This window comes from Falco biarmicus, chromosome 4 (genome assembly GCF_023638135.1).
Source record: "Falco biarmicus isolate bFalBia1 chromosome 4, bFalBia1.pri, whole genome shotgun sequence".
NCBI classification, from domain to species: domain Eukaryota; kingdom Metazoa; phylum Chordata; class Aves; order Falconiformes; family Falconidae; genus Falco; species Falco biarmicus.
The window spans coordinates 62,501,069-62,528,366 of NC_079291.1; the positions used below are offsets into that span (position 1 = coordinate 62,501,069).

A 27,298-nucleotide genomic window follows, 5' to 3' on the forward strand; every position below is an offset into this window, starting at 1 on the left:
TTTGAATGTGCACCTGTGGGCCACCTGTGCTAAATCAGGGACCTGTTTGTAACCGAGAAGTTCGTCTCATTCTGCAGCAGCAGACAGCTAACACAATTCTCCTTTTTGCTACACCAGCTACAAGAATTCTGCAGCTACTGTCCATCATGCTGGCTGTCATCCCAACATTCCCACGGCCTTCTCAGGATTTTCCATTCCCAAAGAACACCAATCAGCCTTTACAATAACTACTTACCCATCCCTGTCTGTTAACTTCAGAGTACTACACTGTGCGATACTCATTCGATTGACTTTTCAATACAATCTAGACTAATCTAGACTTTTCTGCAGAACTTGTATGGCATTTATGTTAATCTGCATTATTTTCATTAATCTGCATTATTCTCTTAGAAAAGACTCCTCCCCCCCCCCCCCCCCCCCCCCAAGATCATTGCTAAAAACACTGAAAAACCTGACTGTTCTGCACTGTCTACTGGAAGCAGCTGCCATGGTGACTTTTGTCCTATGGATGATACACAGCACTTCTGTAGCAGCAGTCAAAGCTTGCATGGTCCCTTTGCAAAAAAAAAAGCCAACAACCACCACCCAAGGAAATTACTCAAAATGTCAGCCACAGATGGCCAGCATCTGAGAAAGTACTGCAAGAGAGTAAAACTACTACATATTTTCCCTATTCTTCAATTTGCCTGTCAACATGTACTGTTGGAACAGGTTAGTGGGTTACATGAACCTTTCATGTGACCAGTGCAGCCATTCTCATCTGTCACAAGTAATTAAAATGGTAACTCATGATCACAAGAAGCTACTTGGTTTGATTTCCTGCTCTTTTCTTGATTACCTTTTGTTTTTTAAATACATGAAAAATGTGTTGTGTTCAAGTTTCTGTGGCACAGTGTGAGGTTTAAACATCAACTTTTCTAAAAATTTGTTAAGTCATGAGACCCCACCTGCAGTGCTCTGTCCATCTTTGGGGCCCCCAACATAAGTACATGGACCTGTTGGAACAAATCCAGAGGAGGCCACGGAGACGGCCAGAGGGCTGGAGCCCCTCTGCTGCGCAGCCGGGCTGGGAGCGCTGGGGCTGTTCAGCCCGGAGAAGGGAAGGCTCCTGGAGACCCTGGAGCACCTTCCAGCACCCAAAGGGGCCGGCGAGGAAGCTGGGGAGGGGCTTTTCCCAAGGGCCTGCAGCGCCAGGACAAGGGGGAACGGCTTTGCGCTGAGAGAGGGCAGATGGAGATCAGAGCTGAGGGAGAAATCCTTCCCTGTGAGGGTGGCGAGGCGCCGGCACGGGCTGCCCAGAGCAGCTGTGGGTGCCCCAGCCCTGGCAGTGCCCAAGGCCAGGCTGGACGGGGCTGGGAGCCACCGGGGCTGGGGGAAGGGGGCCCTGCGCGTGGCAGGGGTGGGACTGGGGGGGCTTTAAGGGCCCTTCTAACCCAAACCGTTCTGGTTCTAAGAACAAAAATAAATGTTAAACTAACTTTATTGGATTAGTTTTGTTTAGTTAAACTTGTAAGGAACAAATAATTCATAGTCCAAAAATCCTAAATTATTTGGTCTCATTATTAGACCCATACAGTTCAAGGTGAAGGAAAAAGCATACACCTAAGCAACTCTGTTGTAGAAAACATACACTGGTATTTTCTAGATCCACATTGTCTTTAACTTCCAGTCCTCAGAACCCTTTCAAGTTGTACACCAACAGCAAAAAATGCATGTGTGGCTTGCTCCCCCTTCTGTCACTAACTGGAAAACCCAGTGCTCACTCTGGATTAACAGTTTCCCAGGTGAGGATCCTACTCACTAGTCTGTATCTCCAGAGCTCAGTACTCACTCTTCGGTGTAGCCCACAAATTCTGGTCATTTTGGTTGTACTGAAGAACCGAACCTTCACCCAGGAAGAAAGGACTCTGCAACTTTACTCAAAGCTCAGCACTGATCTGCCCCAGCATGCCCCAATAACTACTACAACTCACAAAACAAGACTGTTCTTCCCTCTTTATTGACTGATGGATTTTCAGGCAGATCTGTTAATTACACTGTTAAATAATAGTTAAAAACAAACCAAGGCCAGAGGAGTTTGAAGTGAAGTATCTAAACCGAAGCAGAAATTGGGAAGGAAGAGGTGGGAGAAGCTGGGCTGGGGTCTCCACTTCTCTATCACTGCAGCTCAGACACCCTAACTGCCACCACCATAACCCCAGACCACTAGATTCCAAGGCCTGGCTCAGATGGGACATCATCTAAATATGGAAACAGTTGCCCAGACGTAGCCAGATCAGAGGAGATCTGTCCAGATACAGAGGTGCAAGGCAAGTCAAGGGGAAGCAGTATTGCAGCAATCCTAGAACACAGCCAGAGATAGCAGCAGAGTCCCATTCCAGTTGGCAGATGGGTGAGTCAATTGGCCACTGTCAGTCTCCACAGAGCACCTGACCGACTGCTCTAGAGCTCACACATTGTGGGTCTTTTTGGTGAGCTGTGGATCTTCATCCACCAGCTTTGACTTGAGATGTTCCTTGTAGGCAAGGATGTCACCTTGCCACTTTGTGATTGTCTGCTTCTCGCAGACCCAGATCTCCTGTGCAACCTGAAAGCAAGCACACAAGGAGAGCAGCTTTACAGTACAGTATGTTATAATTTCACAAAAATCAATAAAACTAACCAGAATCTACTCTCTGAAGTCTGGTAAGAAATGAGGTTAGTAACTTTCACACTTCAACTACCAAAGAAAAATACCTGCACTGAACTATCTTACCTAGGGTTTTCTGCATAATTTATACAAGATTTTAGAACTAAAAATCCTTGACTTCTCAACATGTTTTTTTTTGTTTATGGACTAAGAAAAGCCTTTCCTGCTGTCTTGGTTTCAGCTGTGATAAGCATTAATTTTCTTCCTATTACCTGGTATAATGCTGTGTTTTGGATTTAGTATGAGAATAGTGTTGATAGCACACTGATGTTTCAGTTGTTGTGAAGTAGTGCTTACTCTTAAGTCAAGGACTTTTCAGTTTCTAATGCTCTGACAGTGAGCAGGTACACAAGCACCTGGGAGAAAGCAGGGCCAGGACAGCTGACCCGAACTGGCCAAAGGGATATTCCACACCACAGACTGTCACAGTCAGTACCTAAAGAGGGCAGAGTTGGCCAGGAAGGACTGATCGCTGCTCGAGAACTGGCTGGGCGTAAGTCAGTGGGTGGTGAGCAGCTGTAATGTGCATCACTTGTTTTTCTTGGCTTTTACTCCTCTCTCCTTTTTGTTATCTCCTTTTTCACTACTAATATTATATTATACTTTATTTCAGTTATTAAACTGTTCTTATCCATCCCATGAGTTTCACCTTTCCCCCGTTCTCCTTCCCATCCCACTAGAGCTGTCAGGGAGCGAGCAAGTGGCTGTGTAGTGTTCAGTTGCTGGCTGGGGTTAAACCCCTGACACCTGCTAAACTGGGCGTTGAAAAAAGGTAGTTCTTGACCTGAACTACTTGGATATAACACACTAAAATATAAAATTATACCTGAACTTGCAGACAAAGCTATAGCTGATAGATGAGCACTTGACATTTGTGTGCGTGTGGTGCAAATTCTTTTGCCTGTGCAGACTGAGTGATAAAACACTGGGCTAGAACTACTCCAATATAATTTTTAAAAAATCTAGTTAAGGCCTCCACAGTGTGTCATGATTTCCATTTAACTTATTCTTCACTTCACTTTTGTGGTGTGAGGTTTTCTTCTTTCAAGTACCTACTGTTCTCCTAGGCTAGGTCAGTAATCATTTCACATGAACATGGCAAGAGAATAGTGTCCAGTGATTATTTTTTTTTTTTTTTTCACTCACACACCTTTTTGGGGATAAGTAAGAGCCAGTCAGTTGAAGACACCTTGTTTTAATTACTTAAACTGTCAGAAAGGTGCTCTGACAAAATTCACTACTTTTCTTACCTGCTGGATGAGTCTGAAGTCATGGCTGACAAGCATCATTCCTCCTTCAAATTCATTGATAGCATCTGCCAGAGCATCTATTGTTTCTATGTCCAAGTGGTTGGTAGGCTCATCCAGGAAAAGCATGTGAGGATTCTGCCAGGCCAGCCACGCAAAGCACACACGGCACTTCTGTCCATCAGAGAGGTTCCTAATGGGGCTCACCTGAGAAACACAAGACACCATTTGCAGCTCTGCAGTGAAACTTAACAGACCACCATCCTGACCGCAAAACATTCAGATCTCACACTGTGTTTCCAGCAGCCACATGACACAAGAGGACGGTTTAGTCAGTCTTACACCTAGGCTAAGCTTCTCTCACCAGCAGAACAAGGGGATTCCAGAGACTTCTGAAGAAGTGTCCATAGTAAGACCCAGCTGGTGTTGAAGGTTCCAAAGGATAGTTAATTGAGGTCTGACTAGTGTTCACTGCATCCTGACACAATCGTAAAACTACTCTCAACTTCTGGATTGATAAATGGGGAAGAACAATGTAAAAATCAGTGTTGAACTGCACTGATGAAGACAACTCCTGTCATACATGTGATGTGTGATGTACAGGAACATGTCATCTTTGGACTTTAGAGCACCACTGGTGATCCTACCCTCTTGTTTGAGCCAAGAAGTCCCCACTCCCAGCTGAGAATATGTTCTAGCATTTCTGCCTGGTATTCATCTCAGAAGTAAGAGATAAGCAAAGGAGTTCAAGTTACAGTTAAAATATGCTCAAGTCTAGCACTATGCCACAACTTGTCTTCTCTACACCTGGATTCCGAGGAGGTCACCCATTCCAACCCACATACTGCTGCAATGCAAAGAAAGTTCCTACGAGCTATGAGTTATTTCTTCTCAGCAGAGACGGAAAAAACATTTTGATGCTGTGACAGGCCATGCTGTGTACTGCATCACACTGTCAGACATCCGCAGAGCAACAGAAAATGCAGCAGCTCTACTTTCCTAATGAGCAAAAACCAAACCTCAGCAGCTCATACTCACCTGCTGCTTCCCTGTCAGACCATATCTGCCAATGATTTTTCCTCATTTCCTCCTTCTCCTTGATCTCTGGGTAGCATTTCAGCATGTACTCCAGGGGTGAGAGGTCCAAGTCCAACTGCTCTTGCAGGTGCTGACAGAGAAGAAAAGTCAGCTTCAGGCTGTGCAGGCCGCCCACTCCATGGCCAAAAGGATGCGCATCCCCACCTTATTCCCCTCTGGTACCAGCTAAGCAGCAGAATACAAGAGCCAGTAACCCCACTCACAGTACCACCACTGTGCTGAACTATTATGGAAAGAGCCTCTTGTTTCAGGAGCAGGAGTGCTGCTTCAGAATAGCATGCTTGTCCACCACCAAGCACAAGGCAGCCATCTCTCCCATAAAAGGTGAGAGGCTAAAGAGAAAGGACCACACCAAGACTCTTTTCAGGGTAGGAACATTTGCTAGAGCCCATTCAGCCAACAGAACAGTTCCATCCCCTATCTCCAGGCACAGTGGGAGGGGCCTTAGATGTAGAAAGAGGGGCAACATTTCTTATGCCTGACAGCTTTTTCCTTAGCATTTCATGTCCCTGGTGTCTGCTGTAGGGAGTACCTGGTGGTATCTACCAATCTTCACATGCGAGTGCTTGCGAATCATCCCATCTGTGGGCAGCAGCTAGAAAGGGAAGATAAAAGTGTTTCACCAGGGAACCCCTCCTTTTGCTGTATGCCAGAAATACAGAATCCAGCCATCTCTGCTCTGGCACAGAGGAGTTAGCCTGAACAGATAATATCGGGGGTGGGGGTGGGGAAAGCCCTATATTATAGCAAGATCTTAGGATTTCCAAGGCCTGATTGGGGTTCTGGCAAATAAGTGCAGCTTCTTTGAAGACTACCTCAAAAATAAAGGGTAGACAATGTAGGGAGCATACCTCTCCTGTGAGCAGTTTCAGCAGTGTTGACTTTCCAGCTCCATTGGGTCCAACAAGAGCTACACGGGTATCCAGGTCAATCCCAAACTCCAGGTTATTATAGATCCATGGCTGCAAACCGGAGAAATCACGACACATACTATGCCTTTCCACTACTACCCAGAACCTCTGGGCTGCACCTGTAATGCTCTATCCTCAGCAGACTGAGTATTAACACTTCCAATAAGTTTGATCCACTAGTCACATGCTGCAACCTGATCAGAAAGCTTAGTCAAAAGCCTCATGCTCCCAAAGAAGGCAGGGATACAAGTAATCTCCATACCTCCCATGCATACTCCCTATACTCACCCCATCCTTGGTGTATTTGAAGCTGACGTTCTGCACCATGATGACAGGAGGGGGGATTTTCCCACAGGGTGGGAAATAGAATGACAAAGTCTGTTAACACAGAATAGCCACTTGTTAGAGAACCTGAAGCACAAGACAACCCAGTTATTCTGGTATAACCTTGCCTGACTACAAACACAATCTGTAGACCAAGGCACTAGACTGTAAGCCCCTCTAGCAACTCACAGATTTATTCTGATTAGTTGCTTACAAGCTCATCCACTGGCTAATAAGTCCCTGCTTCTTTCCCCTTGAAATGTGGTCTTACACTTTTCAAATAGGAGTTGCTCTGAGCATCCGCCCCCACCTTCTCCAAACCTTAGACATTCATTTGTGATTTCTGTATCTGCAAAACAGCCTTATTGATATGACAAATCTCCTCCTCTTTCCACTCTTCAGCATTATGCTATCTGCAGTACAGTCATCCTTGGCATCAGAAAGGGTACACCACTGTGGCTTCCAGCTGTGTCAACCACTCCTGCTGTCAGCTAAAGATCATTCTACTATACCTAGCCAATGTTTCTAATATTGATCTCTAGATGCAGTCCCGTGTCTGATCCTACCTTATCATTCACAACTCTCTCTGTCAAGCCAGAAGCCATCATTTTTTGAAGGGTCTTCTCCTTGCTCTGAGCTTGCCTGGCCAGCTTCGCACTACCATGACCAAATCGTGCAATGTAATTCTGCAACAAAACCCAGAGTTGGCTGAAAGCCACAATAACAAGGTTGAGGAGGCGCAGGGATGCCCACCTGCATGGGTAGAAAGATGTTCATGCAGCTAGGCAGATACCTTCATATGGGCAATCTGATCTTGCTCCCAGTGGAATCGCTTCATTTGATTTTCTTCGAGTTCCAAACGAGTCTTTACATACTGATCGTAATTTCCCTAGAAGACCACAGAACATCATAGGTTGCCCGGAGAACAGCTCCTCTGTTTTTGCCAGTTGTGCAGGGCACCATTTACTTACTGTGTAGTACTTCAGTTTGCGGTTGTGCATATGGATTATGTTCGTGCAGACACCATTCAAGAAGTCTTGGGAGTGGGATATCAGCACAAGGATCCGCTTGAACCTGTGGTACCACGCAAGTTATTAGAAACTAAGCTAGGGAAAGAATTCTTGCTCATTGGCCCTGGTGGTGATTGACAGGGGATTTACAGGCACTGCATCTCTCTTGCCTTCAATCGGATTAAGAACAAAAAGATAACAGCCTTGGAGATGGCTCTGGGAAATCTGGAGTAAAGCAGCTACAACCAGCTGCGGTAAGCAAATACTGGAAACATCTCTCATTGTGTTAAAACACTCTTCACTGTAAGACAGCTCACAAAGAGTTGAGAGCTGGCTACCCATGTGGTAGATGACTTGTGCTACTGATGCAACTGACTCCATTGGCATCACAGTTTTTGGAAGTTTCAGCCTTTGCTGCTTACTTCCACCATAATACAGACTACCATCTGTTAGGTTTACTATGCATGGCTCCACTCTAAATCTGCACCATGGCTGGTTAAAGCCTCCCAAAAAAAAGAGGTTCAAATTACTTCCCTAAAACATCTGACTTCTAAAGCAAGCATGCAAAAGGTTCAACTGACAAAACTGACAGAAAAACCTCTGCAAATGAAAAGCCCTTCACTTTAAACTTTATAACTATTCCTAAGCTTTTTACCTTAAGCCTTAACATTTCACCTTTGTTTACAAAAACCAGTCACCTGACATACTAGAACAAGATGAAACTGACACACTTGGGTACCACTGATCCGTGAAAACAGGGGACCAATATGTAGAAAGATGAGCTGGAAGCCAGCTCTGGAAAACTCACAGTACCGGTACAGCACATGGTGCTGGTACACAGGCTGCCCCCAGCTTCCAAGGAAGTAGCTTTAACCAGGTAGCCCCAACCAGAATTTTTCATTTCTTCAGTAAGGGAAAGACAGGGGCTTGTCTTGAATTCACCACCCCTTGCATCAAGAACTCTTCCACAGTCATGTGTAGCAGCAAGCACAAGAAGATGTCACCAGTACCACAATATAGTTATGTAGCCACAGGAACTATAGCCAGTTACCCCTGTAGCACCTGCTCATGTGCTGATTAGGTGTTCCAGCAGAAAAGCACAACTCAGAGAAACAGCAAACTCCTTCATGCTTACGTTTTCAGCTCTTCCTCCAACCACACACAGGCATCCAGGTCAAGGTGGTTTGTGGGCTCATCTAGAAGCAGCATGAAAGGCCGAATGAAGAGGGCTCTGAAAGGAGAAGGGAGATGACACAGTAGGGTAAATGCAGGTAACCCAAAGCCTCTCAGCTCTGCTCCCAGTTCTTAGAACTGTGTATGTGGCTCTGCAGAGTCAAGAGCAGGCAGGCATTCTCCCAGGAGCCAGCAGGCAGTATATACCACTCACCTAGCAAGAGCCACCCTCATTCGCCAGCCACCGCTAAAGTCCTTCAGCTTCTTCCTCTGCATGGCTGGTGTGAACCCCAAACCATGAAGGATCCGTGAGGCCCGTGCTTCTGCCTTGTCAGCATCCAGCTCCTCCAGACGTTCATATAACTCCAAGAGTTTCTCACACTCCGCTGAAAGAAAGCCTGCCTGTCAGCACTTCTACCAATAAAGGGCTCTCACCTGCACCTCTATACAGCTGGGAAAGCTCACAGTCCACCTGCTTTATCACCGTTCAGCCCCCTCCATTCCCGAACCTGAGACACTTCTTAAGAAGCTGCATGGAATAATTTCATCTAAAGTGTAATCCTACAGGACTTTTCAACCAGTACAGGGCAGCTGGGGGAAATAGATACTGTAACATGTAAAAACTCTGCCAAGGAACCCAAATAATCCCTTTTCTTCAGTGAGGAGGGAAATGGAGGAAATGTCCCTTGGGACTCCAAGAAGCTTTACCATCTTCATGAGCCAGACGTTCTGCCTCTCGTTCTAACATGGCCCTCTCTGTATCCACCTCCATCACACACTGGAGAGGGGTCTTGTCACTGGGAGGCATCTCTCGAGTCAGGTGATAGATGTCAATATGCTCTGGGATGGGCACTTCTCGTTTCCCAATAGCTGACAAAAGCATGGATTTCCCTGTGTGCAGACAGACACTCCACATCATTGTTGGATTCAGTGAGATACAACGTCACAGAGAAATGGATGAGATGCAGTCAGATCCCACCAATTCCCTCCCTTTCCAACGCCTGAAAATCCTTGGGAATTTCTTGCTCAAGAGGCCAGAAGAACTAGAAGCACATCAGAGCATACTGCCTCACTGCAATAGGCTGCCCCCCCAGCTAAGGCTCATCACCTGAGGGACAGGACTGAAACAGGAAGAATCTCTTTGGAAACCACTGCAGTTCAGCCCTTGCCCAGATTTAGGGAACCTTCTCTCTGCTGTGTACTTGCTGTTGCCTAACCAGGTCTGACACCTGCTACCAGGACCCCAGATTCTAAAGACTCCTAACATAGAGGAATGTTATGCACCCGTCATTAGGGACCCAAGTGTTTTCCTGAAAGTTAAAACAATTGGTCACTCTTACTAGCTCTTCCTCAAGTACACCCACATTCTGCATCTCTCCATGTAGAGTGTCGCCTTCTCCAGGGACTATACAGTTGTTTTCCCACTCAGGCCAAACCACACACTCCCTACTCCTCCACACTGTGCAAGTTCTTTGACCAATACCATCATCATTGGATTTACTGACACTGCTAAACAAATCCTGCAAACAGGAATAAGGCAGATTCACAGATCCCAGACATCTCACCCAAATCTCACCAGAAACAAGTTCAAATGCACAGTCCAAAGCTAGAATGCAACCTCATACCTCCACCAGCAATACTTGCAATTCCTCTTCCTGGGTGGGGGGAGATGAGAGAATGGAAACTGCCATCTCCCAGCCACATCTGTCTAACAGCCCTATTTCTGGTTTCCAGTATTTACCACCTGCATCTGTCCAGCTTCTCAGCAGGACAGTATCCTCACCGAGCTCCAAGCAGCCCAGGTCACCGTGCCCCACAGCTTACCAATCCCATTCAGTCCAATCAGGCCGTAGCGCCTTCCGGAGTTCAGCTCCAGTTTTGTATCACTCAGCAGCTCCTGACCGTGGAAGGTCAGTGAGAGGTTAATGATGTGCACGTCAGTGCTGTTGGGATGGGAGGCCAGCACTCCTGTCACAGCACGGGCAGCAGCTTTCTTTAATTCAAAGTCCTCCAGCTCCTTTGTAAGAGCATCCACCTCTATATGCAGAAACAGACCAGAGGTGTTAGTGATTTACAGATACAAGGGAAGCAATAAGCCCCAATAGGCCCACGACTACAAAAACAACTCCCATGTCCCCATTTCTACAGAAATGTTGAGGAGGCCCAGAAGCAATGACACTCTGCTTTTCAGCTTAGCAGATGGATACAGAGGAACTTCCACCTGCTCTCTCTAAAAAAATATGACCACTAGGACCAAGCGAGCTGCCAGAACAGCTAGCCTGTTATCCAAGAATGATGGGACTAGCTCTCACTGCAGGAAGGGCTGGGATGGTAAGAGAACTTATAAAGTGTTGCTTGCAAGCTTAAGGAAGGGCCTGGCCAAAGGAAAACTTGGGTATAAAATAAATGAAGGGAAAGCTGAAAGAAGAAAAGCAGCAGCAGCATTGGAATAGGCCGTACCAATTTTTGCGAAGCTAATATGCCCATATGCATGCCCCCACCTCTTCCTTTCCTCCCACAGTATAAGCACACCTTTCCTATCACAGTGATCTGTTGCAGCCCAGCATTTGCAGTCAAATTTTTGGTGAAACAATGCCATTAGAAGAAGAAAACGGCACTGAGAATCTCAGCAACATTCCAGCTTCTCAAAGCAGAGACCTGGCATTCAGATTGTTTGTGTTCAGACCACTGAGGGATAGCACCCTGGCTCTCAACGTCTAGCACTCCTGGGAAAAACTCTGCAAAACCACCGTTATTGCCAAGGCTAACGTGCCTTACCCAACAAGAAGGAGCAAAAGATGCCGACTGAGCTGACACAGGACCCTCTCTGAAATCACGGGCAGCACAAGCAGACCAGTTGGATAAACAAGCAAACCAGATGAGCAAGAAGAGGGCAAGGCAGCTTTATCCTTGATGCATAACAACTTCACAGGGAACTGCTAGTAAGAAACAGGCACATATCGACCCACACTGCCTGCCCTCCGACATCCTCGCTGCTTTACCAGCCTGCCCTGCACTCCCAGCGCCTGCTCACCGCCACGGCTCTGCCGCAACCCCAGCCGCCTGCCCCGCCCGCAGCCCCCACCGGCCGTGGCACTGGCAGCCGCAGGCAGAGCGCTCCCGCCCGCCCCGGCCCAGCTCGGCGCGGCTCGACCCGGTGGAAGGCGCAGGGCCCGAAGCCTGAGCCCGCCGCGGCTCCCCAGGCTCCACCAATCGGAAGGCGCTATGCAAATGTACCGCGGGAGCGGACGGCGATTGGCCGATTCGGCGCGGGCGGGCGCCAGGGCCGCCCCGCCGCAGGACCGCCCCGGCTGGGCCAGCGCGCGTCCGGCACCGGCGGCCCCAGCACCGGCCCGGATGGCAGCACCGCGCAGGAGCGCACCCGGGACCGCCAGCAAAGAGCAGGGTCCGCGGGAGACCGGCCCCCCCGCCTTTGGCTGCCCCGCGTCTCTGTCACGCATCGAGTGCCTCTTAAAACTGCACTGTGGGCTGAGTCTGAAAAAAACTTGCGTGCCCATCTGCCGGCGGGTCACCAGGCGGGCTAAAGCAAGGACCGACTCAACCCTCTCTCTCTGTAAGCTTTACCTTGCCTATTTCCTTTGGGGAGGTCAACAGCTCTTTGTTGACACAGTCTCTTTCCTAAGATAACCAGGCTCACAGTTTCTGCAAACGAGATATGGCCCAGAAAAACAGAACAGACAGGGCCATAGCCGTAAGAACAGTAAGAACTGAGGCACTACAGTGGTTCCTGCAGCGTGGGGCTGGGGGGGAACCCAACAAAAACTCGAACAGGGCTGGGCATAAAGTACCAGAAGATCAGGACCGTATCTGACGGGGAAAAACCACCATCAGCACCGTCGATCTTCACACTGCACGCCTGAAGTGAGGGCCGAGGGAGCCCCTCACCTGCACAGCCTACGGACAGCCGCCACGGATCGCTGTAAGTGTCCGGCTGGCTCACAGGAGATGAGGTGGCCCTAACGGGAGGCACCGCGGCTGGCCCAGCTCGGCGCAAGCCCGTGCCCACGGGTATCTCATCCGAGGAGAAACGGAAGTCCCAGCTCTCCGAGCCGCGGGCACAACCGATCGCGCACCGTCCTGCCCACCGGCAGCCCCGGCCGGGCGCTGCCAACGCCGGAACGCGCGGGGCTGCCGGGCTGAGCCCCACCGAGGGCTCGCGGGGGCGCCGGGGAGCCCGGGCACGAGCCAGGCGCCCGCCGGCGCGGCAGCACCGGCATCGCGGCGGGGCCGCCTCTTACCTGGCAGCGACGTCCCGTTGGCCTCCGGGGGCCTGACCTCCTGCGGCTCCGTCCCGGCATCGCCGTTCTCCTCCGGGGCTCGGCGCGGCCGCTGCCGGGCCTTGGCCGCCTCCTTCTTCTTGGCCGCCTTCTTCTTGGCCAGGTCCGAGGGCATGGCGCGGCGGAGGCGCTGCGGCGGAGGTGCGACAGGCGCCGTTAGGCCGCGACGATCCGATCCGGCCCGCCCCGCCCCAGCCCGGCCGCCCCGCCCCGGCGGGCCCGCGAGCCGCCCGCCCCGGCCCGGACCACGCGGCGCCGCCGGGCCCGGCCGAGGGCCAGCCAGCCGCCCGCCCGCCCGCCCGCTAGGCTGCCCTGCCCGGCGGCGGCGGCGCGGCCCGGCCCGCTCCGCTCCTCCTGCTCGCCCCGCCGCGCCGCCAAGCCCCTCCCGCACCGGCGGCTCCGCGCTTTCCTTCTGTCGCAACAGGACAGCTGCTACCGCGTGCGCACGCCCTGCCCCCCGCGGCGGCGACCAATCGTAGCGCGTAGCGTCACCCGCGCCGGGCCGCCGCACGCCTCTGGGAAGCCGAGTCCGCGTGCCCTCCGCCGCCCGAGCCCGGCCGCGCCGCCGCCTGCCGGACACTGCGCGTCCCGGCATGCCACGCGCCAGGCCCCGCCCCCGCCGAGAGCCGGGGACTCTGGCCCGCCTTACAATAGAGGCGGTGGTGTTGGAGGGCAGAGCGGCCGCCGAGGCGCTATAGCGCGGAGCGGGGAAGCGGAGCGGAAGCGGAAGGGCGGCTGGTCGCGATGAGGCGGCTGAGGTGGCAGCGGCGGGAGCGGGGCCCGGTGGGAGCCGCTGCCGCACCCCGCGCCCCCGGCACGGAGCTCTGCACCGGCCCCATCGCCGGCTTGCGCGCTGGAGGGCTGCCGTGCCTTGCCTGCAGGTGAACGAGCCCGGGGGCTGCTGAGCCGCGGGGGCCGGCCCGGAGGGCGGTGCGCGGCGCCGCGCCTCCAGCCGCCCGCTGCCTCGGCAGGGCCCGCCGCGGCCCGCGCCGCCTCGGCGCCCTAGGCTAGCGATGCTCCGCGACCGCCGTGTCTCCGAGCGCCGGAGCGGCCCCCGGCGCCCGCCCCGGTCGTAGCGGGCCTGCGGCCGCCACGACCCTCTGCCTTGCCTCGGGCCGGGCCGGACCAGACCGGCCCGGCGGCTGGACGTCGCCCCGCTGGCCCCCGCCATGCGCCTGGCCGCGCTGCTGGCCGCACTGCGGCCCGTGCTGCCGCTCGTCCTGGGCCTCTCGCTGGGCTGCAGCCTGAGCCTGCTGCGCGCCTCCTGGAGCCAGAGCGGGGCCGAGGAGCAGTGCCTGGGGGCGGCGGGCCGCCCCGGGCCCCTCGGCGGCGCAGCTCGCCCAGAGGCCGCAGATGGCACAGGCCACGAGGATTTCAGGCCCAGGATTGTTCCGTACTACCGAGACCCCAACAAGCCTTACAAAAAAGTGCTCAGGTAACATCTGTTCTTTTGGCTTGGCTTTTCTTCGGGGAGGATAATCCCATATGGATGGCACTTGGGGTTCCAAGTCCTCTGGCAAGTTAACAGGCTCAGAGTGGAATACGCCATTTGATGTACCTCATGTAGTAGCAGCATGGTGCAGCAAGGCAATGGCTGAGATTGTTACTTCAAAGAGGTGCAAGAGAAGTGTCTTAAGAAGTTAATTAAAAAACAAAAATGCCCAAGAACATTAAGAGTACATCTAGTACTTCTCCCTAAGAGAACGTGTTAAATTAGACTTCAAAACTTTTTTAACCCGTCTATTCAATAGGAAAATATTGAGCAATTAATAGTATTATATATAACTTGCAAGTGGTTAGCTCTGGTTTGTTTGTTTTTAATTACACTAGCACAGTTTCCTAGCTTAGATAAATGATGTGAGATTGTAGTTTCCTTAAAGGAAGCGAGTGTCTTTACAAAATGGGATTTTTCCTAGTGAGTCTTCTCTTAAAGCTCTACTTCTAGGCTTAATTGTTTCACCACTGGTAGACTCCAGCAGATAAAGATTTATCCCAAGTTACCATCATCCTTTGATTTTTGTTGTCCAGCTGTTTGTCATGCAGGTATGTCCTTCCTTTACAGAACTCGCTACATCCAGACAGAATTGGGATTCCATGAGAGACTGTTTGTAGCTGTGCTGACCTCCAAGGCTACCTTGAATACGTTGGCAGTGGCAGTGAACAAGACAGTAGCCCATCACTTCCCACGCCTGCTGTACTTTACGGGGTTGCGCAGTGCCAAGGTGCCTCATGGCATGGTGCTGGTGGCCCACGGGGATGAGCGTCCCATTTGGCTCATGTATGAGACCATGAACTATATCCATCAGCATTTTGTTTCTGACTATGACTGGTTCTACGTCATGCAGGATGACACCTATGCCCAGGCTGAACAGGTCAAGGCTCTGGTGACACACCTAAGTATTAACCAGGACGTGTACCTGGGACGAGCAGAGGAGTTTATCGGGGCAGATGAGCAGGCCCGCTATTGTCATGGTGGCTTTGGCTACCTGATCTCCCGCAGCCTGCTCCTTAAGCTCCACCCACACCTGGACAGCTGTCGCAATGAGATCCTTAGTGTGCGGCCAGATGAGTGGCTGGGGCGCTGCATCATCGATTTCCTTGGCATCACTTGTGTTTCCCAGCTCCAGGTACTCCCCCTTCTCAGGGTTTTGTGTTAGTTAGGCCTGACAACCCATGCTCTTACTAGTTCCCTGCAGCATAGCAAAGGGGCTGGCTTTTTCTGTGAGCCTCTGCTGTGAGTTACAGAGGAAGAAAGGGCTGCGTGGTGTGGTGGCATTGGGGAGAGGCCTGTAATCAAAGCTGAGATGCTGAAGGAGAAAACATATACAGGATTTAATTTTCACCTTGCTAGCAGATGCTGATCCACAGGCTTTTACCCTGGAGGCTAGGTAAAGGGCATGTTGGTACCAAGAACCAAGCGGACATGTAGTATGGGGGGGTAAGGTGGGGGACAACGACTCTATTTTCATCTCTGGGTACTGCAGTCAGTGTGGAAGGAGGGACAAATGCATGTCTGGAGTGAGAGAAGGCTTCTCTGTGAACTTTTTCCATGCCAGTCTTTCTGGCTCTTGTCCACTTCAGGGCCAGCAATACCACACCTATGAACTGGCCAAAAATACTGAGCTGGAGAAGGAGGAGGAGGAGTTCCAAGCAGCTCTTGCTGTGCACCCTGTTTCTGATGTGACCCTGATGTACCGGCTGCACAAGCACTTCAGCAGGATCCAGCTGGACAGAGCCTACCAGGAGATCCAGGACCTCCAGGTATGCGGTGAGAGATATCTGCAAAAACTCCTCAACCAAACAGGTTTCCTTTTCTTTCAACGTAGCAAAGGAAGATTACTGCTTCTTTTTGTAGATGACTGTCAGCCAGACACAGGATATAGTCATGTGTCTCAGAAATAGCTCTTCTGACATGATGTTATCCAAAACCACTGTTGTGATACTACCAAGATACAGTTCTAGGTGGTGAGGCAGGCCTGGGTGGGAGAGATGAACCAGATCTCTTTGAGAAAGAGGTAGGGATTTGTATGCGTTGTCTCTTTGCACAGATGCAGATCAGGAACCTGACATCACTGACCCCTGCAGGTGAGGCAGGCTTGACATGGCCTGTGGGCATTAATGCCCCATTTCTTCCAAAGTCACGTTTCGAGGTAATCAGCTGGGAGTACTTCACTGAGCAGCACCTCTTCTCCTGTCCTGATGGCTCCCCCAAGTGTGAGCTCTCTGGAGCCAACAAAGCAGATGTCAGTGAAATCATTGAGTCTGCACTTGAGCAACTTAACAGTCGCTACCAACCGCTGCTCCGTTTCAACAAGCGGCAGTTGCTGAATGGCTATCGGCGTTTTGACCCCACACGGGGCATGGAGTATACGCTGGACCTGCTGCTGGAGGCAGTGACCCAAAAGGGCCACAGTCATGTTCTGGCCAAACGAGTGAGCTTGGTGAGGCCCTTAAGTAAGGTGGAAATTATTCCCATGCCATATGTGACGGAGGCCACACGGGTGCAACTGGTGCTTCCCTTGACGGTGCAGGACCTGGATTTTGTGGCAAACTTCCTGGATATGTTTGCTATGAACACACTGGACACACATGATAATGCCTTGCTGACTTTGCTTTTCATCTACCATCCCTATGATGCCCAGCGAGTCAGCCAGGTGGATGTTTTTGCTGGAGTCAAAGCTATGGTAGGAGAGCTGGAGAAACGCTATGCAGAAGTTAGAATCCCCTGGATTAGTGTTAAAACTGAGGTGCCATCACAAGTGAAACTCATGGATATAGTCTCAAAGAAGCACCCTGTGGACACACTATTCTTCTTGGCCAGTGTCTGGACAGAAATCAACATGGAGTTCCTGAACCGCTGCCGCATGAATACTATCAGCAATTGGCAGGTCTTTTTCCCAGTGCACTTCCAAGAATTCAACCCTGCACTGGTGTACCGTGGTGAGCAGACAGCTTCCTCCAGCACTGACTTCCTGAGGGATGGGCATTTTGACAGACATTCCTTTGCTGAGGCCTGCTTTTATAACTCTGACTACATGACAGCACGCACCAAGCTAGCAGCTGATATCCTAGATCGAGATGAGGTGCTGGAGAGCATGGAGGTATTTGATGTCTTCCTCCACTATTCTGGTCTGCACCTATTTAGGGCTGTGGAGCCAGGGTTAGTGCAGAAATATGCACTGAGGAGCTGCAATCCCCGACTTAGTGAGGAGTTATACCACCGCTGTGTGGTTAGTAACTTGGAAGGACTCGCATCCCGCTCACATTTAGCCATGGCCCTCTTTGAGCAGGAACAGGCTAACAGCACTTGAGAGACAAGAAACATCGAGAGCTTCTCAGCACCTTAATACTTGGCACTTTTCATCCCCTTCCCAGCCTTGCCATGGGTGAAGGGCATGTGAGGTCAAGGGAGGAGGAAGACTTTCCCAGCCCTGCTCTGAGGCACTGGCATGGGCTATGGAGAGAGAGGCTGTTTCTGGGAGGGGGTTGGGGGGGGGGGGGGTGTTTGTTTGGGTTTTTTTTTAAATAAATAAAAGTTTATTTCCAGGCAGACTCATGTGGTTCCTTGTAAACCTGATAGCATCTGGGATGAGGGATATAAAACAAGCTGTAGTTGACCTTACTTAATCCATGCAATTCTGCCAAGCAGTGCAGAGTGAGTGAATACAAGCTATGTACTGGAACAGTCACCTCAGCTTTGCTACCTTCAGTGCTGCTGTTGCACCCTCCTGTGTGTTTGTGTCCTCATGCATTTATTTTTCAAGGAGGCATAAACGCAGCTTGTCTAGTTTGCTGCTGGACAAAGCTATTCAGTGCACTTTCACTTTGCTTTGTTTGGTTCCTCCACAACTGCAGAACATTCATTTTGTAATGTAATCTGGGAAGGTGAAGGAGCAGAAAATTCCCTTTGGCATGCACTAAACTTGCTTCAGTTGGGCTGAGCATGGTGGTGTGATACGGGGCTGCCGTATGCCCTAGAGAGCAACCAGGAACTGTCGGAAGGACCCTGTCAACTACCTTTCAGTTCTGCAGATTGAGCAAAGTATTATCCCTGAAAGTAACAGGTTGTCACTTGCTGTCATAGGTGGGCAGATGACAAGGCTGGCAGATGGCAAGGCTAGCAGATTTAGCTGTTCAGCCCCAATTTGATAACTTGGTAAGTCCTGCACCTATTGAAGCAGTAAGCCTGTGCAGCTGTTCCAAGGGACAGAAAATTCCTTGGTTACGCCGCACTTCTTGCTTGTGCTCCTGACTCTAGACGGCTCCAGACAGCTTTGGCACCTGGTGATTTCCATTGGGTATATCCTGCTACTTGCCATGTGCATCTTAATGGAAGCAGGCAACTGTTTGCTTATTCTCAGGGGCTGTTATTCCCAGCTGATGTCTAGGTTTTCATTAATGTAATCTGCTAAATAGATTAAAAGCTGTCTTTTTAATGACTGGGTATGAGTTTTCAGTGTATTCCTACAGGAACAGGGTTTTGGGCAAATGTTGCTCATTATATTTGGTTATTCGAATGGCAAAAATATTGGTAAAAGCTTGCAGATAACAAAGGTTGACCAGGTGGGAGAAAATGAGGACAAATCTGCTATACAGAATGATTCAGATATAAGATGTACACAAGACAGGTAACTGCAAATTGTTTCTCTAGAAATTAAGCAAATGGGTCATGGTTTAGATTTCCCTGTTCTGTATCACAGAGGAGGAAGGACCTCTGGGGTTCATCTAGTTCAACCCCACCACTGCACAAGGGGTCAGCTAGAGCAAGTTGCTCAGGACTGTGTCCAGTTGCATTTTAAATGTCTCCAGGGATGGACAATCCACAATCTATCCCAGCTATCTGTTCCAGTGTGTAGTAACTTGTACAGCTAAAAAGTTATGTCTCATGTTCAGATGGGATTTCTTGCATATCATTTGGTGCCTGTTGCCTCTTGTCACGTCACTGGACATGCCTGAGAAACATCTGTTTCCGTTTTCCTTATACTTTCCCATCCATGACTTGTATGAGTGGGTGGGAGCCATGCTGAGCCCATGTTTCTCTAGGCTAAACAATCCCAGCTCTCACAGCCTCACCTGCTATGACAGACACTGTAATTACTCGACCATCTTCACAGCCCTTTGCTGGACTCGCTCCAGTATGTCAATGTCAACCTTGTAGCAGGGAGCCCAGAACTGGGCACAGCGCTCCAAGTGTGCCTTGCCAGTGCTGAGCAGAGGTGGGTTGCTGCCCTCAATCTGCTGGCAACGCTCCTAATGCAGCCCAGGATAATGCTGGCCACCTTTGCTCCAAGGGAATGCTGCTGGCTTATGTTTAATTTGTTGTCCATCAAGACCCCACCAATCTTTTTACTGCAAAGCTTTCTAGCTCCCTTCCACCCAGTGTCCTAGAAATCAAAGGCCAAAGCCCTGATGTGGACTTGCGAATTTCAGCGTGAGGAGCCACTGAGAGTGAGGGTGACTAACCCTGTTCATGGCTGTGTAGGCACTGTTTAAGGAGATTGTTACTTGCTATGCTCATGAGGAGTATGAGGTAGAGGTCTGGTGTCAGCATCAGAAGAGGTGCTGAAAGATTAGAAAAGCTTCAGAAGAAGTATTCAGTCTGGCACATTGCTTCAAATTGGATAGAAATCTCAGGTTTGTTTATTTAAAAACGAAGGGATGTCTTGATTACATTTACTCGGGAAGAAGCTGGATCTCTGCTGAATGTCTTACTGGGATGTGTATTTATTGCTAGGCAAACTTCCAAAGGGTGAGAAGCTAAGTGGGAAACTTTTTCTTATTTTGCATGGGAAGTGGTTGTTTTGCGTGAGGTGCTGACCCATTATGGTCCCTGTAGGAAAAGCACTCAGACTGGGTGAAGGTATCATTTAAAATGTGATGCATTACAGCTAACACTATAAAGAGAGGATAGGATAGATAATCTTCCATCCTTTGGATGTGGGCAACCCCAAGTGGCGTAGCAGTGGATGGGCCTCTGACCCACATGCTGCACACCATGCAGACCCCACCTGTAGAGCAGGGTCTCCCATTTTGGCTCTCAGAGCTATTACAGGATTACAAGAAGACAATTCTATTCATCATTTCTGCTGCCAGACAGAAAGGATGTTTGCATGAGGATTTCTCACCTCACTTTCAGACAAAGGTAAGGCCGCCCAGGTGGTGTAATCGCTGCTCAGGACTGAGGACTGCCTGCGGGCTCTTTTACCAGGAGCTGACTGTGGTGGTCCTGGGGGCCAGGGATCTGTGCTGCGGACACAGGCTTGAACATGGCGCCATGCGGACAGCCGCAGCACAGGCATGTGGCTCTCAGGTTAACTGTTCAGTGGGTCATCAACACCTCGATGTACGGTGACTGCCTTCCAGTCAGCATTGAACCCCTGCTTCTGCTTGCCTTGGTGATGGTGTGTTTGTCTTCTTGAACACAGAAGAGATTCTGATGCATGAAATAAAACCTCATGGTGCCAGAGAGGATGCAGAGCTTGCAAGTGCAAGGCTCAATATGGTGTAATATCCCAGGAGAATTCCCTCAATCATTGTTCTGGATCACACATTTGGGAGGACTAGCAATAGGTATTGGATGCTGTAGAAAAACTGTGTAAGCAAAGCAAGCAGCTTGGTATGATGCATGGGTGTAAACCAGGTGTCATGCGACCAAGCTGAATGAATAAACATTGAAGAAGATAGAGCAAGTTAACTGTCAGGAAATCTCTCTCTGAGGTAGTGAAACTGGATGCTGTAGGGGATGTAGCAGTTGGGGATATCTGTGGTGCAAAACAAGCTGCTACAGAGAAGGTTTTAAAATTACATAGGGCAAGCTAGAATTACTAGTGAGTCCTCATTAGGGAAGAAAGAGAATCACAGGAACCAAAAGATTGAGATCTGATGGGCTGTCTTTTAAACAAAACAAAAGACATAAACCAAAAAAAAAATGGAACAGATCATTGTTTGGTAAGTCACTGCCCACGTCGGTGCATACAAGACAATGATGCAATACTACACAGAACCTGAGACTCTTTAATCTTGGGAGGAAACTGAGGGAAGCTGGAAGCTGATTTTTAATTTTTTTTCTTTTTTTAATCCAGCTGTGTGGGAAAGGAAAGGCAGGAATTACTGCCAGCAGACTGCTGAGTCCATAAACTGAAGATTCTGGTTTATTGATCAAAACTCTGTATTCCAAGGTGAGATTAGGCTATATGAAAGCAACAACTTGCGTCTCACAGGCAGGCAGGTTGGCTGTCACAGTTATGCTCTAGCTGGAATAGCCTGGGGATAGTAAACTAAAAATGCAGAAAAAAATCAAATTAAATGTTGAACAAATTGATCCAGTATTACACCAAACAAGAAAAATGTTATTTACTCTTTACCTAACATTAGACTAGAAGCAATTGAAACCAGAAATGCTAACTGACAAGAAATTTGCTGTGGATGGCATTACTGTCAAGTAACTAACTTGACTAGCACTAGTCAGGGTTGTTGTACAGCCAGTAAGACTTGGCAAATGACTTGACTTAAGCCTCTGAAGTTACCTATTAAGTTAAAGATTATTAGACAGCCATTACATTAATATCCATTTGATTTAATGCAATGCTTTAACTATTAAACAGAAAGTTATACAGGAGCAAACAAGTCATGTGACTTAAGAACTGGTTGGCATATCACCTAAGAGCCACTTGTTGGATTTGGGCAGTTCTGCTCAGGTCCTAGGGGAACAGTTCTCCAGCCAGTGCTGTTTGACATGTAATTGATGATTTGGAAGCAAATGTAAGATCTCTACTGATAAAATCTACAGATGATGGAGAAAATGAGCACTGCAAAAAACAGTCATAAAGGTAGAATAACAGTGGAGAAGAGTGTGTAGCGGAATAAGGCTATCCAAAATGATTTTCTCTTATAAGTGCTTCATTGTAGTTTCATTGGGGAAAATGGAAGCCTGTCACTCCTCCAGAGGAGTGTGTCAAAAGAGGGGGAAAAAAAAGAAAAAAAAAAGGAAAAGGTATGTCTGGAAAGAAAGTGACTGACCAGGACCCACTATTTTAGACACTGAAATACAGACCTATCCCAGCCCTGTAACATGTAATATGATATAGATATATAGATATAAAACATGATATGACTGATTGATACAGGTAGGCAATCTGGGGGAAGCAGATGCTGTTGATGTGAGAGACAGCAATAAGGCCTCTGGTCGCAGAGCCCTTTTTTTTTTTTTTTGTAAGGCTTGAAGGGAACAGAGAGAAAACAAGAAGAATGTACAAGAAGTTCACAAAATTTATCGAAGATTGGAAGAAACATTTTGCAATGAGACATGCAGAACTCCTGTAGCAATAAGACAAGGGGTAATGGCTTTAAACTGCTTTTAATGGTTTTAAACTAAAAGAGGGCAGATCAACACTAGTTATAAGACTGACATTTTTTATGCTGAGGGCGGCGAGGCGCTGGCACGGGCTGCCCAGAGCAGCTGTGGGTGCCCCAGCCCTGGCAGTGCCCAAGGCCAGGCTGGACGGGGCTGGGAGCCACCGGGGCTGGGGGAAGGGGGCCCTGCGCGTGGCAGGGGTGGGACTGGGGGTCTTTAAGGTCCCTTCCAACCCACACCAATCTGGGATTCTATGAACTCTAATTACTTAGAAGGTTGTGAGGTGATCTTATTAGAGTGTATAAGTACTTTTACTGAGCAAAACTGCTGGATGCTAAAGAGGTTTTCAATTGTCTAGGGGTAAGGCACAACAACAGCAACACCAAAACAGCAGCTTTAAAATGTGACAGATAATTCCAGCTGAAAATAGACATATGCTTTTAGTGATGAAAGTGATTAGTTAGTGAAATAACAGAGCAGTAGCTTTTCCAGTATGTTACAATTTGTTTGGTTTGTGTAACAGTGATCATTGGAGGCCCATGAGAAATTGTCATATGTAAGTGGGCAGAATTAATGGTCCTTCATAGCCTTAAATTTCTTGACTGTGAATATATAGTGGATGAAGGTTGCAAAAGAGAAATCCATCAAAGGCTATTAAACACAAAGGCAAAACCTCTGTCACAGTAGGTCTCTGAATCACAAATCACTGTGAACTAGGAGAGCATTCATGGAGGTGTCACTGTACGTCCACCCTACTTTTACAATCTTTTCTAGGCGTTCAGTGTTGGCCACTGTCAGCAACAGGGTGAATAGGCCAAGTGTACACAATTTGACTCTACCACCATTTTTATGTCATTATCTGCAAAAAGGGACTACATTTTTGTCCCCAAGGACAGACTTTAGTTCAGCAGAAAAGAAAATTGTGTGAAGATCATGATACAGAATTGATGGACTACAATGGGGTCATAGTGTGGCCAGGAAGACAATTTACTATGAGTGTCATCTTTGACTTTGTAAAACAGCGAACATGCACACCCTGGCTGGGTGTCTGTGTGCTGCCAGCTGTGCTTACTTGGTCACACTCAGGTCATGCCTGTGCAGCCCCTGGGATGGCTGCCTTTGTGCCAGCCACAGCTGACAGGATGCTGAATTTTCTCACTCAGAAGTGGTTCACAGCCAGTTGCTGGCACTCTGGAACATGCAAGACAATTGCTTGCAGATGGTCTAGGCTGTTCCATGGAGGTCTGGAGGCTGTTGGTCAGATCAGATGACCAGACACAGAGGATGATACACTCTCATTGATCGGTGCACATTTCCTGAGCAAAAGCAAGGTGTAATCTTGCTCAGCTGGCTCCTCCATTCTTACCTTCAGCATGGAGACATCTTTTCTGATGAACCTGCCTTATGCTACTTGGCCTTGAGCATTACCTTGTCACACACATCCCTCGTGAAGCATGCTTTATGGTACTGCGGAACATGTGCAGTCTGCCAGTGCAGCCACTGGCCTGGAGCCCCAACCTGAGCCACAACCCAAGGTGCTTTCTTGCGACACTATGCCAGGGCTTGCCCCTCATGAGTCACCTACCTTGGCCAAGTCACACTCCCTTGCATTCCTCTTTCAGATTGCCTTTCCTGGATGTACCTAGCACTTACGTTATCTTCCCAACATGCACGCTGAACCATTTCTTCCAGGATGCTCAAAGGCGGCAGTTGTTTTTCTAGTGCAAATAGCTGTAGCAAAATGCTTGAAAGTGTGACACACATCAAAAATGCAGGCTGGAAAAGCTGAAGGCAGGTGCATAGACAGGCCCCATTTCAGAATACCTGGTGAGACACAAATCCACTTCAGAATCTTTGCAACATTTTATTTCAGCTTTTAGACTTGCATGCTTTTTGGACACTTGGAATTGGCAGAATTGCTTGGCTTCTACTCATCCGATAATCCTTGATGGCGCCTTGGAGCACTGGAACACTGTCAGCGCCCAGCCTGTGCAGCCCCCTCCCACGCCTCCCCGGCCGCAGCGTCCCGCTCTTGGCTAGCACTGCCCTCGGCGCTTCTCCAGCTCGCCCTCGAACGGCGGGGTCCCGCACGCCCTGCGCGGGGCAGCCACGCAGCACCTTCCCTGTCGCTTCCCGTTCCAGCCGGCGCAGCCCGAGGGCCCACGGGTCAGCACCCCCCCTCCAGGGCCCACCCCCCCGTCTCCAGGGACCAGACCCCCCACCTCCAGGGGTCAGACCCCCCCGGGGCGTGGCTCCAAGCGGCCAGGGGCCGCCAACGCGGGCGGTTAGCGCTGCTGGACGTGCCCACCCGCCGCGCGGGGGCTGCGGCTCTCCAGGCCCCGGCCCCTGCCCCTCCTGCAGCCCCCGAGGCCGTGCCGTGGCTCTGTGCCGCGGGCTCTGCGGCGGGACCCGGCCCGTCTGACGACCGCGCTGGGCAGAGGGGCCGGGGCCGGAGGGCGGTGCGTGGAGGCTGCGGCGGCTGGGGGCGGTGGGGAGCGAGGGGCGCTCAGCGGCGGGAGGGCGCCGTGGCGGTGAGTGGGCTCTGGAGGCGGGGGACTGTGACACCGGGCTCGGTGGCGGCAGGGGGCTAGCCGTGGCGGACCCGCAGCCCGTCCATCCCCCTCCCGAGGCTGCCGCGGACGCCGCTGGCTAGCGGGAGCTTCCCCGGGGCGGCCGGCAGGGCCGGGAAGGTGCGGGCGCTGCCCCCGCCCGCCGCGGGAGGAGCTCCGCGCCGCACCGCCCCCGCGGGGCTGGGAAGCGGCCACGGGGGCCGCGGCTCCGCCATCCTCCCCCCTGCTGAAGCGGCGCTAAAAGGCAGGAGGTGGGAGCGCGGCGGGCCCAAGGCGTCGGTCGCTCGGTGGCGAGCCCCTCGCCCTGGCGGCGGGGGTGCTGCGGGCCGCCTGCCCCGGCTTCGCGCTGCCGCTCCTGCGCGGGCGGCGAGCGACGCGCACTTTGCAGACGGTCCCTGCGCCGCTCTCTGCAGCGCCGCGCAGGCGCCCCGCGCCCGGCGCTGGGACGGCGGCCCCCGGGAGAGTGGGAGAGCGCCGCGGCGGGGAGGAGCATGGACGGGACGGTGAGCCTTGACCCGGGTGCCGCCGCCCCCCCCTGCCCCGGGCACCTGCGGGAGCGCTGGCTGCGGGACGCCGCCGCCTGGGCGCTGCCACCTCCCTCCCCCTGCCCCGCCAGCGGCGCCCACTGGCCGGGCACGGGCCCCGGCGCCCGGACCCCGGGCACTGGCGCTGCTCCGGCCCCGGTGCTGCCCGCAGCGCGCGCCTGACCGGGGGCTCGCCGGGTCGGGGCAGCGGACCCCGCGCCGCCGCTGTGCCGCCCGCCGTGCCTTCTGCCCCGCGGGGCCGGGGGCTGAAGCTCTCGGGGGAACCAGCTCGTTCTGCTCTTCCCTTGGGGACTGGCGTCGCGCCGGTGCGGCCGCCCGCCTGGCCCGCCGGTTGTCCCGGGCCGTGCCCCGCATCCTCTGTCCCGCTGCGGCGGCTCTGCTGCCTCGCCGGGTCCCGGTGGCTTAGGGAGGCAGGCGGGGAGGGGCAGCCCGGTGCTCATTTACCGCTCCCAGATGTGGCCTGCAGGCCCCCTCGGGAGGCTTCCCCCGGCAGGGACTGACCTTCCCGGGGGGAATCGGCTAGCCTGCCCTGTCACGGTCGTCTGGAAAGGAGGGTCCTCTTCTCAACACCCTGATCCTGGAGACATGGCGCACCCCAGTGCAACTGTCGCCAGCTCCCCAGGAACAAGCAGCCTTCATGTAGGAGGTAGCACCTTTTGAGAGAGAGCATATGTTTTGTTGCCCCTCAGCTCTCTTTTCAGAGGGAGATGTGTAGTCCCAGATACTCAGGACAAACCGATCTGTATCTGTAGGAGACTAATGCTCTGCGTGGCCGTCCAGAAGATCTTGACTTCCTGCACAGGCAAACCATCTCACTGTGGCGCCACGAGCTTGCTGCTTGGAGACTGCTGCTCCTTCCCTCCTTCCTGTTCCTTGGGCCTGAACTCTCCTCTATCAGCATCTCCTGTGGAGGGACCCTGTGCTGGACTGAGGCAGAAATTCAGCGGCAGACTGAGGAGAAGGCAGGGTCATTCCCCAGTTAGCATGGTCTGGGGGTGCACTTGTTCAGTATCCTTGCCCAGTGTTGTCATCACTGCCCTTGGAGAGATTGGCTTCATACTACTGCCCATCCAGGCGGAGTCCTGCAGCGTCTGAAAATAACTGGTTCCTTGGTGCTGCCTTGGGAGCAATCGACAACCTGCTGTTTACCATTGGGACGCCATGATGACAAACCAGCCCATCTTCCCCTAGGGCAGGGTGAGGGTGAGATCCCCAACGTCAGCCTTTGGCTGCTTCCTTTTCCACAGTGCTGCAGTGATGTTCCTTTCTGTACCTTATGCGTTCTCCTGGTCAAGCCTTTCTCACTTGCATTGCCTTCATTTGCTGTGTTCTGCCTCAGAACTGCTTTCCCGGACTCCATCCTTCCTTGACATCAGCTCTGTTTTAACACAGTTCACCATGATCTTCTTTCTGCTCTTTGTTCTTCCCTTGTTTTTACCCTGCTGGACCTAGAACATTGTTACTGTCCCTGATGGAGTTGTCTGCTCTTGTGCTGACCAGCCCTGCCTAGGCTGGCACTGTGATGCTTGTGTTTCCCTTTCTGGCCTGTTGGTTCTTTGAGCAGTTGCTTCTAACTGCAT

General features: G+C 51.1%; 3 protein-coding genes across 7 annotated transcripts in view; 2 read left to right on the forward strand and 1 right to left on the reverse strand.

The window, feature by feature from the left end:
- Positions 1-1,980: 1,980 nt before the first annotated feature.
- Positions 1,981-13,299, reverse strand: ABCF2 (ATP binding cassette subfamily F member 2). Its single transcript, XM_056334042.1, is given in 16 exon segments — positions 1,981-2,587; positions 3,940-4,143; positions 4,975-5,013; positions 5,015-5,104; positions 5,567-5,629; positions 5,886-5,996; positions 6,234-6,323; positions 6,836-6,955; positions 7,063-7,158; positions 7,241-7,343; positions 8,415-8,510; positions 8,667-8,838; positions 9,161-9,343; positions 10,277-10,489; positions 12,712-12,880; positions 13,142-13,299. Coding segments are annotated over 15 exon segments (1,872 nt in total). The 5' UTR covers positions 12,866-12,880; positions 13,142-13,299; the 3' UTR covers positions 1,981-2,449.
- Positions 13,300-13,775: 476 nt separating this feature from the next.
- CHPF2 (chondroitin polymerizing factor 2) lies at positions 13,776-17,771 on the forward strand. Its single transcript, XM_056334043.1, has 4 exons — positions 13,776-14,185; positions 14,813-15,377; positions 15,832-16,011; positions 16,299-17,771. Exons 1-4 carry the CDS (start codon positions 13,920-13,922, stop codon positions 17,559-17,561), a joined length of 2,274 nt encoding a protein of 757 aa, XP_056190018.1. The 5' UTR covers positions 13,776-13,919; the 3' UTR covers positions 17,562-17,771.
- Positions 17,772-25,344: 7,573 nt separating this feature from the next.
- SMARCD3 (SWI/SNF related, matrix associated, actin dependent regulator of chromatin, subfamily d, member 3) overlaps positions 25,345-27,298 on the forward strand; it is a 111,237-nt gene continuing 109,283 nt past the window's right edge. Inside the window, exons 1-2 of one of the 5 annotated variants that reach the window (XM_056334048.1) lie at positions 25,345-25,676; positions 26,172-26,915. The gene's annotated coding sequence lies outside the window, so the exon portion shown is untranslated. The other 4 variants (XM_056334047.1, XM_056334049.1, XM_056334050.1 and 1 more) reach the window with 4 other exon arrangements.

Coding starts and splice junctions, on each gene's coding strand:
- CHPF2 (XM_056334043.1), top strand. CDS start 13,920: ATGCGCCTGGCCGCGCTGCTGGCCGCACTGCGGCCCGTGCTGCCGCTC. Junction 15,378..15,831: donor CTTGTGTTTCCCAGCTCCAG/GTACTCCCCCTT, acceptor TGTCCACTTCAG/GGCCAGCAATACCACACCTA. Junction 16,012..16,298: donor AGGAGATCCAGGACCTCCAG/GTATGCGGTGAG, acceptor CTCTTTGCACAG/ATGCAGATCAGGAACCTGAC.